At 62.8% G+C, this 13460-nt stretch overlaps 2 protein-coding genes across 2 annotated transcripts; one reads left to right on the plus strand and one right to left on the minus strand.

Annotated features, from left to right (window-relative positions):
* Positions 1-229: 229 nt before the first annotated feature.
* TUFM (Tu translation elongation factor, mitochondrial) lies at positions 230-10185 on the plus strand (the record flags this gene model as incomplete). Its single annotated transcript, XM_082784942.1, has 8 exons — positions 230-396; positions 2590-2694; positions 3945-4109; positions 5340-5472; positions 5552-5656; positions 7025-7176; positions 7888-8007; positions 8716-10185. Coding segments are annotated over 8 exons (1121 nt in total), but the record flags the coding sequence as incomplete, so codon positions are not given.
* A 112-nt stretch (positions 10186-10297) lies between these two features.
* Positions 10298-13368, minus strand: LOC309890515 (uncharacterized protein; the record flags this gene model as incomplete). Its single annotated transcript, XM_082784941.1, has 4 exons — positions 10298-10436; positions 11011-11203; positions 12231-12488; positions 13279-13368. Coding segments are annotated over 4 exons (591 nt in total), but the record flags the coding sequence as incomplete, so codon positions are not given.
* Between the last annotated feature and the right edge of the window lie 92 nt (positions 13369-13460).

A 13460-nucleotide genomic window follows, 5' to 3' on the forward strand; every position in this document is an offset into this window, starting at 1 on the left:
TCCCCCCAAAACCCCATAAATCCCCATTAAACCCCATTTAATCCCATTTAACCCCCCCTAAATCCCTCCTAATCCCCCTTCACCCCTCCTAACCCCCCCAATCCCCCCCTAATCCCCCCTAACCCCTCCTAACCCCCCAATCCCCCCTAATCCCTCCCAATCCCTTCCCAAACCCCCATAAATCCCCATTAAACCCCATTTAATCCCCTGTAATCCCCCCCAATCCCAGTGCTGTCGGAGGCGGGGGGGGCTCAGTTCCGTCCCTACGAGGCCATCGACAGCGCCCCCGAGGAGCGGGCGCGGGGCATCACCATCAACGCCGCCCACGTGGAGTACAGCACGGCCCGGCGCCACTACGCCCACACCGACTGCCCCGGCCACGCCGACTACGTCAAGGTGGGGGCCCCAAAATATTTGAGGGGGGGTTATGGGGTCGGGATTTAGGGTATGGGGTCGCTATGGGGTCAGGGAGGGGAGTGGGGTTGGGGTAGGGTACGGGGATGCCTTGATATGGGGTCATTGGTGGGCCAAAACAAGGTGAGTACATCAAGGTGGGGGCCCCAAAATATTTGGGGGGGGGTCATGGGGTCGTTATAGGGTCAGGGTTTGGGGTATGGGGTCAGGGAGGGGAGTGGGGTTGGGGTAGGGTATGGGGATGCCTTGATATGGGGTCATTGGTGGTCTAAAACAAGGTGAGTCCATCAAGGTGGGGGGGTTATGGGGTCAGATTTGGGGTTATGGGGTCGGATTTGGGGTTTTGGGGGCGGTTTGGGGGTTATGGGGTCCTTATGGGGTCAGATTTGGGGTTATGGGGTCGCTATGGGGTCAGGGAGGGGAATGGGGTTGGGGTAAGGGAGGGGGGCACCAGGATTTTGGGGTGTCGGTGGCATAAAACAAGGTGAGTCCATCAAGGTGGGGGGGTTATGGGGTCAGATTTGGGGTTATGGGGTCGGATTTGGGGTTTTGGGGGCGGTTTTGGGGTCATGGGGTCGTTATAGGGTCAGGGTTTGGGGTATGGGGTCAGGGAGGGGAGTGGGGTTGGGGTAGGGTATGGGGGTGCCAGGATATGGGCACTCTGATGGCTTAAAACAAGGTGGGGGGGGTCCCTAAAATATTGGGGGGGGTCCCTAAAATATTGGGGGGGGCTTTATAGGGTCCTTATGGGGTCAGATTTGGGGTTATGGGGTCGCTATGGGGTCAGGGAGGGGAATGGGGGAGGTGTGGGGTATGGGGGTATCAGGATATGGGCACTCTGATGGCTTAAAACAAGGCGAGTCCATCAAAGTGGGGGGGTTATGGGGTCAGATTTGGGGTTTTTGGGTCCTTATGGGGTCAGGATTTAGGGTACGGGGTCGTTATGGGGTCAGGGTTTGGGGTATGGGGTCAGGGAGGGGAGTGGGGTTGGGGTAGGGTATGGGGATGCCTTGATATGGGGTCATTGGTGGGCCAAAACAAGGTGAGTACATCAAGGTGGGGGGGTTTTGGGGTCAGATTTGGGGTTTTGGGGTCAGATTTGGGGTTTTGGGGGCGGTTTGGGGGTTATGGGGTCCTTATGGGGTCAGGGTTTGGGGTATGGGGTCAGGGAGGGGAATGGGGTTGGGGTAGGGTATGGGGATGCCTTGATATGGGGTCATTGGTGGGCCAAAACAAGGTGAGTGGGGGTCCTAAAATATTGGGGGGGTCCCTAAAATGTTGGGGGGGCTTTATAGGGTCCTTATGGGGTCAGATTTGGGGTTATTGGGTCCTTATGGGGTCAGGGAGGGGAATGGGGTTGGGGTAAGGGAGGGGGGCACCAGGATTTTGGGGTGTCGGTGGCTTAAAACAAGGTGAGTCCATCAAGGTGGGGGGGTTTTGGGGTCAGATTTGGGGTTATGGGGTCGGATTTGGGGTTTTGGGGGCGGTTTGGGGGTTATGGGGTCCTTATGGGGTCAGGGTTTGGGGTTATGGGGTCAGGGAGGGGTTGGGGTTGGGATGGGGCCCTTTGGGGCTCTTTCCTCACAATTTTGGGGTCTTTTTTCAGCAATTTTGGGCTCTTCCCCCCTCCCCCCCCCAATTCTTTGTGTCTTTCCCTTAATTTTAGAGTCTTTCCCCTCCAAATTTTGGGTCTTTTTCCACCAATTTTGGGTCTTTCCCCACAATTTTTGGGTCTTTTTCCCCCAGTTTTGGGTCTTTCCCCCCATTTTTTGGGTCTCTTTCCCCTGTCTTTTTTAGGGTCCTTCCCCTTATTTTTTTGGGGGGCTTTCCCTCAATTTTGTGTCTTTTTCCCCCAATTTTGGGATTTTTCCCATCAATTTTTTGGGTCTTTTTCCCCCAGTTTTGGGTCTTTCCCCTCATTTTTTGGTCTCTTTCCCCCCAATTTTTTGGGGTCCTTCCCTTTATTTTTTTGGGGGCTTTCCCTCAATTTTGGGCTCTTTCCTCTCAATTTTTTGGGTCTTTTTCCCCCAATTTTGGGTCCTTCCCCCCATTTTTTTGGTCTCTTTCCCCCTATTTTTGACCTCTCCCCCCCAATTTTTCTCCCTCTCCCCCCCCACCCCTTCCCTTCCCCCCCCCGCTGCTCTTTTTGCCCAATTCCGCCCTTTTTTCCCCCAGAACATGATCACGGGCACGGCCCCCCTGGACGGCTGCATCCTGGTGGTGGCGGCCACCGACGGGCAAATGCCGCAGACCCGCGAGCACCTGCTGCTGGCCAAGCAGGTGGGCTGTGGGGCAGCTGTGGGGCAGCTGTGGGGCAGCTATGGGGCAGGTTATGGGGCGCTATGGGGTGCTGTGGGGTGGCTATGGGGTGATATGGGGTCCTATAGGGCGGTTATTGGGTGTTATGGGGTGTTATAGGGGGGCTATGGGGTGCTATGGGGCAGCTATGGGGCACTGTGGGGCAGCTATGGGGTGTTAAAGGGTGGTTATGGGGCGCTATGGGGTGGCTGTGGGGCACTATGCAGTGGTTATGGGGTGTTATAGGGTGGCTATGGGGTGCTATGGGGCAGGGGGTGGGTTATGGGGTGATATGGGGTCCTATAGGGTGGTTATTGGGTGTTATGGGGTGGTTATGGGGTGTTATAGGGGGGCTATGGGGTGGCTATGGGGCGCTATGGGGCAGGGGGTGGGGTGTGGGGTGGGTTATGGGGTGGCTATGGGTGGTTATGGGGTGTTATAGGGTGGCTATGGGGCAGCTATGGGGAGCTGTGGGGCAGCTATGGGGTGCTATGGGGTGTTATGGGCGTATATGGGGCAGCTATGGGGTGCTATAAGGTGGTTACGGGGTGTTATAGGGTGGCTATGGGGCGCTATGGGGCAGGGGGTGGGGTGTGGGGTGGGTTACGGGGTGCTATGGGGTGTTATGGGGTGGGTTATGGGGCGCTGTGGGGCTGGGAGGCGCTGTGGGGAGGGGTTGGGGGGTTCTCTGCCCCACACTTATGGGTCCCAGCCCCACACTTATGGGTCTGAGCCCCACTTGACTCATTCCAAACCCCATTTCCATGGCTCCGAGCCCCCTATCTATGGGTCTGAGCCCCACATATATGGGTCTGAGCCCTGTTTTTATTAATCTGAGCCCCACATCTATGGGTCTGCCCCACACTTATGGGTCCCAGCCCCACACTTATGGGTCCGAGCCCCACTTGTGTCACTCCAAGCCCCATTTCCATGGCTCCGAGCCCCACATCTGTCACCCCACCCCCCTTTCTCTGGGTCTGAGCCCCATATCCGTGGGTCTGAGCCCCACATCTATGGGTCTGCCCCACATCTATGGGTCTGGGCCCCATATATGTGGGTCCGAGCCCCACTTGTGTCCTTCCAAACCCCATTTCCACGCCTCTGAGCCCCCTTCCTATGGCTCCGAGCCCCACACCCACGGCTCCACCCCGCCCCACTGGGTCCGCCCCACACATGTGGGTCTGCCCCACACTTGTGGGTCCGCCCCACACTTATGGGGCGGCGTGGGGCAGGTGGGGGTGCAGCACGTGGTGGTGTACGTCAACAAGGCGGACGCGGTGGCCGACCCCGAGCTGCTGCCGCTGGTGGAGCTGGAGGTGCGCGAGCTGCTGGCGGAGTTCGGCTTCGACGGCGACAAAACCCCCGTCATCGTGGGCTCCGCCCTCTGCGCCCTGCAGGTCTGCCCCACAGCGACCCATAGCTGCCCCATAGCGGCCCCATAGCGGCCTTATAGAGACCCTATAGTGACCCTATAATGACCCTGTAATGAGCCCGTCATCGTGGGCTCCGCCCTCTGCGCCCTGCAGGGCTGCCCCATAGCGACCCATAGCTGCCCCATAGCGGCCCCATAGCTGCCCCATAGCTGCCCCATAGCGGCCCTATAGCAACCCTATAATGACCCGATAAGTGACCCTATAATGAGCTTGTCATTGTGGACTCTGCCCTCTGCGCCCTGCAGGTCTGCCCCATAGCGCCCCATAGCTGCCCCATAGCGGCCCTATAGCGGCCCTATAGCGATCCTATAGCGACCCTATAATGACCCAATATGTGGTCCTGTAATGAGCCCGTCATCGTGGGCGCCACTCTCTGCGCCCTGCAGGTCTGCCCCATAGCGACCCATAGCGACCCATAGCTGCCCCATAGCGGCCCTACAACAGCCCTGTAATGACCCTATAGCGGCCCTATAATGGCCCCATAGGGACCCAGTAATGAGCCCATCATTGTGGGCTCCGCTCTATGCGCCCTGCAGGTCTGCCCCATAGCTGCCCCATAGCTGCCCCATAGCAGCCCTAAAATGGCCCCATGGCTGCCCCATAGTGGCCCTATAGAGATCCTGTAGTGGCCCTATAATGAGCCCGTCATCGTGGGCTCTGCACCCTGCAGGTCTGCCCCACAGCGACCCATCGCTGCCCCATAGCTGCCCCATAGCGGCCCTATAATGGCCCCATAGCTGCCCTATAGATATCCCATGGCTGCCCCATAGTGACCCTGTAATGAGTCCGTGCTCTGCGCCCTGCAGGTCGGACCCATAGCTGCCCCATAGCAGTCCTATAGAGACCCTATAATGGCCCCATAGCGACCCATAGCTGCCCCATAGCGACCCTATAATGGCCCCATGGCTGCCCCATAGCAGCCCCATGCCTCCCTGCCCCACACCTCCCCCTACCCCACATCACCCTACACCCAACCCCACATCTCCCCACACCTTCCTGCCCCACACCCTGCCCCACATCACCCCACATCTCCCCACATCACTGCACACCTCCCTACCCCACATCTCCCCACTCCCTGCCCCACATCTCCCCACCCCCCCCAGCCCCACACCCTGCCCCACATCTCCCCACATCACCCCACCCCCCCTGCCCCACACCCTGCCCCACATCACCCCACATCTCCCCCCCCCCCAGGGCCGTGACCCCGCCCTGGGCCGCGACTCGGTGCTGCGGCTGCTGGAGGCCATCGACAGCCACATCCCGCTGCCCCCCCGCGACCTGGACAAACCCTTCCTGCTGCCCGTCGAGGCCGTGCACTCCATCCCCGGTACGTCCCCGTGCCCCACACCCTGCCCCACACCCTGCCCCACACCCTGCCCCATAGATTTTTTCCCCTCTCCCCACAGGTCGCGGCACGGTGGTGACCGGCACCCTGGAGCGCGGCACCATCCGCAAGGGGGACGAGTGCGAGTTCCTGGGCTACAACCGCAGCCTGCGCTCCGTGGTCACCGGTCAGAGCCTGCCCCATAAGTGCCTGCCCCATAGAATCCGCCCCATAGCGTCAGAGCCCCGGGATCGGCCCCATAGAACCAGCCCCATAGCGTCAGATTCAGCATAAGTCTTACAGTAGTAGCCCTGTGGTATCTGCCCCATAAGTGTCAGCCCCATAAGTGCCTGCCCCACAGGATCGGCCCCATAGCGCCTGCCCCATAGAATCCGCCCCATAGCGTCAGAGCCCCGGGATCGGCCCCATAGAACCAGCCCCACAGCGTCAGACCCATAGGATAAGTCTTATGGTGTCAGCTCCGTGGTTCCTGCCCCATAGCGCTGATTTCCTTCCTTGTCTGCCCCATAAGTGTCAGCCCCATAAGTGCCTGCCCCATAGATTCCGCCCCATAGCGTCAGACCCCTGGGATTGGCCCCATAGAACCAGCCCCACAGCGTCAGATCCCTTGTATAAGTCTTACGGTGCCAGCCCCATGGATCCTGTCCCGTGGTTCTGGCCCCATAGTGGCTGCCCCATAAGTGCCTGCCCCATAGAATCCGCCCCATAGCGTCAGACCCATGGGATCGGCCCCATAGAACCAGCCCCACAGCGTCAGACCCATGGGATAAGGCCTATGTGGTCAGCCCTGTGGTTGCTGCCCCATGGATCCTGCCCCACAGCTCCTGCCTCCCAGCCCCATAGCTTCTGCCCCATGGCCCCATAGTCCCCCAGCCCCATATCCCCCGCCCCACAGCCCCCCAGCCCGTTCCCCGTGGCCCTATAGCCCCCCAGCCCCATAACCCTGCCCCATAGCTCCCGCCCCATGGCCCTATAGCCCCCTAACCCCATAGCCACGTGGCCCTATAGCCCCATAGCTCCTGCCCCACGGCTCCCCAGCCCCCCAGCTTCCACCCCACGGCCCTCTACCCCCCCAGCCCCACACCCCAGCCCCATAACCCTGCCCCACAGCCCCCCAGCTTCCACCCCATGGCCCCAGAGCCCCCCAGCCCCACACCCCAGCCCCATAACCCTGCCCCACAGCCCCCCAGCTTCCACCCCACGGCCCTATGGCCCCCCAGCCCCACACCCCAGCCCCATAACCCTGCCCCATAACCCCCTAGCCCCACACCCCAGCCCCATATCCCCGCCCTATAGCCCCCCAGCTTCCACCCCACGGCCCTCTACCCCCCCAGCCCCACACCTCCTGCCCCATAACCCTGCCCCACAGCCCCCCAGCTTCCACCCCACGGCCCTCTACCCCCCCAGCCCCACACCTCCTGCCCCATAACCCTGCCCCACAGCCCCCCAGCTTCCACCCCACGGCCCTCTACCCCCCCAGCCCCACACCCCCGCCCCCTAACCCTGCCCCCTAACCCTGCCCCACACCCCCCAGGCATCGAGATGTTCCACAAGAGCCTGGAGCGGGCGGAGGCCGGGGACAACCTGGGGGCGCTGCTGCGGGGGCTGAAGCGCGAGGACGTGCGCAGGGGGATGGTGATGGGCAAACCCGGCACCATGCGGGCGCACCAGAAGGTCGAGGCGCAGGTGGGGGGCGCGTGGGGGGCGGGGGGGGCACGTGTGGGGCAGGGGGGGCACGTGTGGGGCAGGGGGGGTGGATATGGGGCAGGAGGTGGGGTAGGTTTGGGGTGGGTGTGGGGTGGATGTGGGGTAGATGTGGGGCAGGTGTGGGGCGGGGGGGGTGGATATGGGGCGGGGGGGCGCATGTGGGGCAGGGGGGGGTGGATATGGGGCAGGAGGGGCACGTGTGGGGCAGGGGGGAGGCGGGATGTGGGGCAGGAGGTGGGTGGTTGTGGGGTGCTTATGGGGCAGGTGTGGGGTAGGGGGGTGGATATGGGGCGGGGGGGGCACGTGTGGGGCAGGGGGGGTGGATATGGGGCAGGAGGTGGGGTAGGTTTGGGGTGGGTGTGGGGTGGATGTGGGGTAGATGTGGGGCGGGGACAGGGTGTGGGGTGGGATGTGGGGTGGATATGGGGCAAGTGTGGGGCGGGGGGGGTGGATATGGGGCGGGGGGGCGCGTGTGGGGCAGGGGGGGTGGATATGGGGTAGATGTGGGGCAGATGTGGGGTAGATGTGGGGTGGCTATGGGGCTGCTATGGGACATCTATGGGGCTGCTATGGGGTGGTTATGGGGTAGATGTGGGGCTGCTATGGGGCCACTATGGGACATCTATGGGGCCGCTATGGGGTGGTTATGGGGCAGCTATGGGGCAGCCCCACAGCCTGTTTCCCCCCCAGGTGTACGTGCTGAGCCCGCAGGAGGGGGGCCGCCACAAGCCGTTCGTGGCTCACTACATGCCCGTCATGTTCTCCCACACCTGGGACATCGCCTGCCGCGTGCTGCTGCCCCCCGGCAAGGTGCTGCCCCATAGCTGCCCCATAGCCTGCCCCACATCTGCCCCACAGCCTGCCCCACACCCCCCTGCCCCACGTTTCCCTGCCCCACAGCTCCCTGCCTCATGCCTTGCCCCGCAACCGCCTGTCCCGCACGCTCCTGCCCCACATCTGCCCCACATCCCTGCCCCATAGCCTGCCCCACAGCTCCCTGCCCCACATCCTCCTCATCCTCCACCCCTTAATTTCCTGCCCAAATTCCCCCCCAGCCCCACAACCACTCCCCGGCCCCACATCCTCGTCCTCCACCCCATAACCCCCAGCCCCACATCTCCAGCCCCACAACCTTTCCCCAGCCCCACACCTGCCCTATGTCCCCCCTCTGCCCCACACCTGCCCCACATCCCTCCCTCAGCCCCACAACCACCCCTGAGGCCCACACCCGACCCCCCAGCCCTCCCTCCAGCCCCACAACCACCCCCCAGCCCCACACCCTCAGCCCCACACCCACCCCATGTCCCCCCAGCCCCCTCCAGCCCCCCCCCAGCCCTACACCCACCCCCCACCCACCCCATAACCACCCCCCACCCCCTCCCCAGCTCCCCCCACACCCCCTCCAGCCCCATCCCAGCCCCACACCCACCCCCCACCCCCTCCCCACCCCTCCCCCAACCCCCCCCAGACCCCACCAGCCCCCTCCCAGCCCCACATCCCCGCTGTGCCCCCCCCCAGGAGCTGGTGATGCCGGGCGAGGACGCGGCGCTGCGCCTGTTGCTGCGGCAGCCGATGGTCCTGGAGCAGGGGCAGCGTTTCACCCTGCGCGACGGCTCCCGCACCATCGGCACCGGCGTCGTCACCAGCACCCTGCCCATGGAGCCCGAGGACCAGGCTGTCAAGTGGGGCTGAGGGGGGGGGGGGACACCCACGGGGACGACACCGGGACGGGGACAACACCGTGACGGGGACGACAACACCGGGACCGGGACACCCTGACAGTGACACTGGGAGGCTTAGAGCACCGCCATGGGGACAACACCGTGACGGTGACACCGTGACTGTTAGGACACCTTGATGGTGACACCATGATGGGGACAACACCATGACGGTGACACTGTGACGATGACACAGTGACAGTTAGGATACCTTGATGGTGACAACACTGTGACAGTGACACCCTGACAGTGACACCGGGACGCTTAGAGCACTGTGATGGTGACAACACCGTGACAGTGACACCATGACAGTTAGGACACCGTGATGGTGACACCACGATGGGGACAACACCCTGACAGTGACACCGTGACACTTAGAGCACCACCATGGGGACAACACCGTGACGGTGACACTGTGACGGTGACACCATGACAGTTAGGACACCGTGATGGTGACACCACGATGGTAACGACACCGTGACCATGACAACCTGACGGTGATACCGTGACACTTAGAGCACTGTGATGGTGACAACACCGTGACGGTGACACAACAGTGACACAATGACTGTGACACCCTGACAGAAATGGTACTGGGACAGTGACACCACAACAGTTAGGACACCTTGGTGGTGACACCCTGACAGTGACAATGCCATGACAGTGACACCCTGACACTGATGGTACCGTAATGGGGACACTGTGATGGTGACAACACTGTGACGGTGACACCCTGACAGTTAGGACACCTTGACGGTGACACTGTGATGGTGACAATAGCGTGATGGTGACACCGCAACACCCTGACAGTTAGGACACCATGACAGTGACAATACCATGAGGGTGACACTGTGACAGTGACACCGTGATGGTGACAACACCCCAACGGTGACACTGTGATGGTGACAGTACCCTGATGGTGACAGTGACACTGTGACGGTGACAACAACCTGACGGTGACACCACAACATTGATACTGTGAAGGTGGCCCTGGGACAGTGACCCCGCGACAGTGACGGTGACAATGTGACGGTGACAACACCGCGACGGTGACCCCGCGATGGTGACCCCGCCACCGCCCCCGACAAAGACCCCCCAACGACACCGTGGACGGTTTAAGTTTAGTTTAAGGTTTTATTAATTATTTTTTTGCCTTTTTTTTTGTTCTTTTTTTAAACTTTTTTTTCTTTTTTTTTTTTGCATTTTTTTTTGAAACTTTTTTTTTTTTTTTTTTTTTTTTTTTTCCTCCTGAACGGAATAAAAAGTCCCAGAGCGCGGCGGCAGCGGCGGCTCCCTGGTTGTTGTTTGTGGTGGAGGAGGGGCGCCCCCAAAACCCCTCGTTTTTCCCCCATTTCTTTCCTTCTCCTCCTTCTCCTCCCCGCCCTCGTTTTGGGGCGGTTTCCCTCCCTTTTGCTAATTCTTATAAATAATAGAAAAGGCGGCGGGGCCGCGGCGCTGCCTGGAGCCGGCGTCAGTTCCCCGGGGGGTGGAACGGGAGCTGCTGGGACGGGTGGGACTGCACTGGGGGGGGAAAAAGGGGGAAGGGGGTGAGTGTGGGGCGCCCCATAGCGCCGTGGGGCTGCCCCATAGCGCTGTGGGGTGCCCCATAGCACTGTAGTGTGCCCCATAGGCTGCCCCATAGCACCATGGGGCCACCCCTTAAGTGTCTCAGACTGCCCCATAGCGCTGTGGGGCTGCCCCATAAGTGCCCCATAGCATCATGATTGCCCCATAAGTGCCTCTGACTACCCCATAAGTGCCTTAGGCTGCCCCATAGGTGTCTCAGGCTGCCCCATAATGCTGTGGGGCTGCCCCATAAGTCCCCCAGACTGCCCCATAAGTGCCTTAGGCTCCCCATAACACTGTGGGGCTGCCCCATAACTACCCCAAACTGCCCCATAGCACCATGGGGCTGCCCCATAAGTGCCTCAGACTGCCCCGTAAGTGCCCCAGGCTGCCCCACAAGTCCCCCAGACTGCCCCCTAAGTGCCCCAGGCTGCCCCATAGCACTATGATGTACCCCATAGCACCATGGGGCTGCCCCATAAGTGCCCCAGGCTGCCCCACAGCACCGTGGGGTGCCCCCCGGCCTCACCTTGGTGGTGCCCGATGTAGGTGTAGGGGGCGGGGGTGGAGGCGGGCAGGGCCGGGACCCCCCCTCCCTGGGGCACCCCGGCCTGGGGGGGCCCCGCGTGGCTCTGGGGGGGGTGCAGCAGCATCACCTGCGGGGGGTGGGGGGCGCCCGCGTGGGGGGGCGGCGCCGGCGGCAGCCCCGGCTGCACGTGGGCCTGGGGGGGGGAGGAAAAATGGGGAGGGGGGGACCCCCAAGGTCAGCACGGGGGTAGGGGGGCGTTGTCACCCCCATAACCCCCCCCCCAAGGGGTCAGTGCCCCCCCCCGTGGGCACCCCCACCCCATAAATGACCCATAGCCCCCCCCCACATTCCTGTGATCCCCCCCTGACCCCATAGCCCCCCCCCCACCCCATAACACCCCCCCACAACCCTATAAAGACCCCCAACCCCCCCCAATCCCATAACCCCTCCATAACACCCCCTTGACCCCATAACCCCCCCCCAATGACCCCATAACCCCTCTCTGACCCTACAGTGACCCCATGACCTCCCCCATAACCCCACAACCCCCCTGTGTCCCCCCCCACCCCATAACCCTCCCTTCACCCCATAATGACCCCTGGCCCCATATAACCCCCCCATGACCCTATAGTGACCCCATAACCCCCCAATGACCCCACAACCCCCCCACGACCCCCCTTGTGCCCCCCTGACCCCATAACCCCCCTATGACCCCCATGACCCCCTATGACCCCACAACCCCCATGACTCCCAATAACCCCCAATGACCCCATAACACCCCATAACCCCCCTGACCCTATAGTGACCCCCCGACCCCCCCGACCCCATAACCACCCCCGTGACCCCCCCGTGACCCCATAACCCCCCCACAACCCCCATAACCCCCAATAACCCCCCCATGACCCCCCATAACCCCCAATAACCCCATAACCCCCCTGACCCTATAGTGACCCCCCGACCCCATAACCCCCCCAATGACCCCATAACCCCCCCCATGACCCCCCATGACCCCCCCGTGCCCCCTTGTGACCCCATAACCCCCCCCCGACCCCATAACCCCCCCGTGACCCCATAACCCCCCCCATAACCCCCCCTGTGCCCCCCCATAACCCCCCATGACCCCACAACCCCCTTACCCTATAGTGACCCCCCGACCCCCCCATGACCCCATAACCCCCCCATGACCCCCTGCCCCCCCCCTGCCCCCCCCGTGCCCCCACCTGCCCGACGTGGGCCATGCCCCCGTAGCCCAGCCCGTGCAGGGCGTAGACGGCGGCGGCGGCGGCGGCGGCGGCGGCGGCGCCGGGGGGGGGCGGGGGGGGCGGGGGGGGCCCCCCGAACCCCCCCCCCTGCGGGGACTGAGCCCCGGGGGGGGCCCCGGGGGGGGGCGGCGCGGGGGGGGGCGGCGGCGGGGGCAAGGCCGGGGGGGTCCCGGCCACGTGGAACAAACCCTGCTGGGCCTGCGCCCCCCCCTGAGGCTGGGGGGGGGGTGGAAAGGGGGGGTTTAGGGGGGGGCCAATATTTGGGGGAGCCCCCCCTGGAATATTGGGACCCCCCCCCGAAAGATTTGGGAGCCCCCTGAAATGTTTGGGGGCCCCCCTTAAATATTTGGGGAGCCCCCCCTGGAATATTTGGGGCCCCCCCACACTTTTTGGGACCCCCCCCCACACTTGTGGGGACCCCCCTGAATTATTTGGGACCCCCCCCACAAATATTTGGGACCCTCTCTTATTTTTGGGACCCCCCCCCCATATATTGGGGACACCTCCCTTAATTTTGGGACCCCCCCACAAATATTTAGGGCCCCTCCCCCACTTTTGGGGACCCTCCCAAATTATTAGGGCCCCCCCCTTAAATATTTGGGACCCCCCCCCTTATTTTCGGGCCCTACCCTGAATTTTTGGGACCCCCCCTTAAACATTTGCCCCCCCCCAGTTATTTGGGGCCCCCCCTTAAATCCTTGGGACCCCCCCAAATATTTAGTACCCCCCCCCAAATATTTAGGACCCCCCCCACAAAATTGTGGGGCCCCCCCTCAAATATTTGGGGTCTCCCCCCCAATTTTAGGGACCCCCCCCTATTATTTGCCCCCCCCCCATTATTCCAGCCCCCCCCCCCAACTTGAGGACCCCTCCCCCAATTTTTGGGACCCCCCCCCAACTTCAGGCCCCCTCCCCCATTATTTTGGACCCCCCCCTAATATTTGGGCCCCCCCACCCCCAATTTTGCCCCCCCCCCCAAATTTTGCCCCCCCCCCCCCCCCGGTACCTGCACGGGGCTGGCTGCGTGCGGCGGCGGCGGGGGGGGCGCGGGGGGGGCGCTGGGGGGGGGCTGCGAGGCCGAGGGGGTGGAGGCCGCCTGGGGGGGGGGCGCGGGGGGCAGGGGGGGGGCGTGGGGGGGGAACGGCTGCGGCACCGCGGCTGCGGGGAGAGGGGGGGGCGTTAATTAGG

The sequence above is a fragment of the Aythya marila genome (genome assembly GCF_965140915.1).
Source record: "Aythya marila genome assembly, contig: HAP1_HAP1_SCAFFOLD_1143, whole genome shotgun sequence".
Lineage (NCBI taxonomy): Eukaryota > Metazoa > Chordata > Aves > Anseriformes > Anatidae > Aythya > Aythya marila.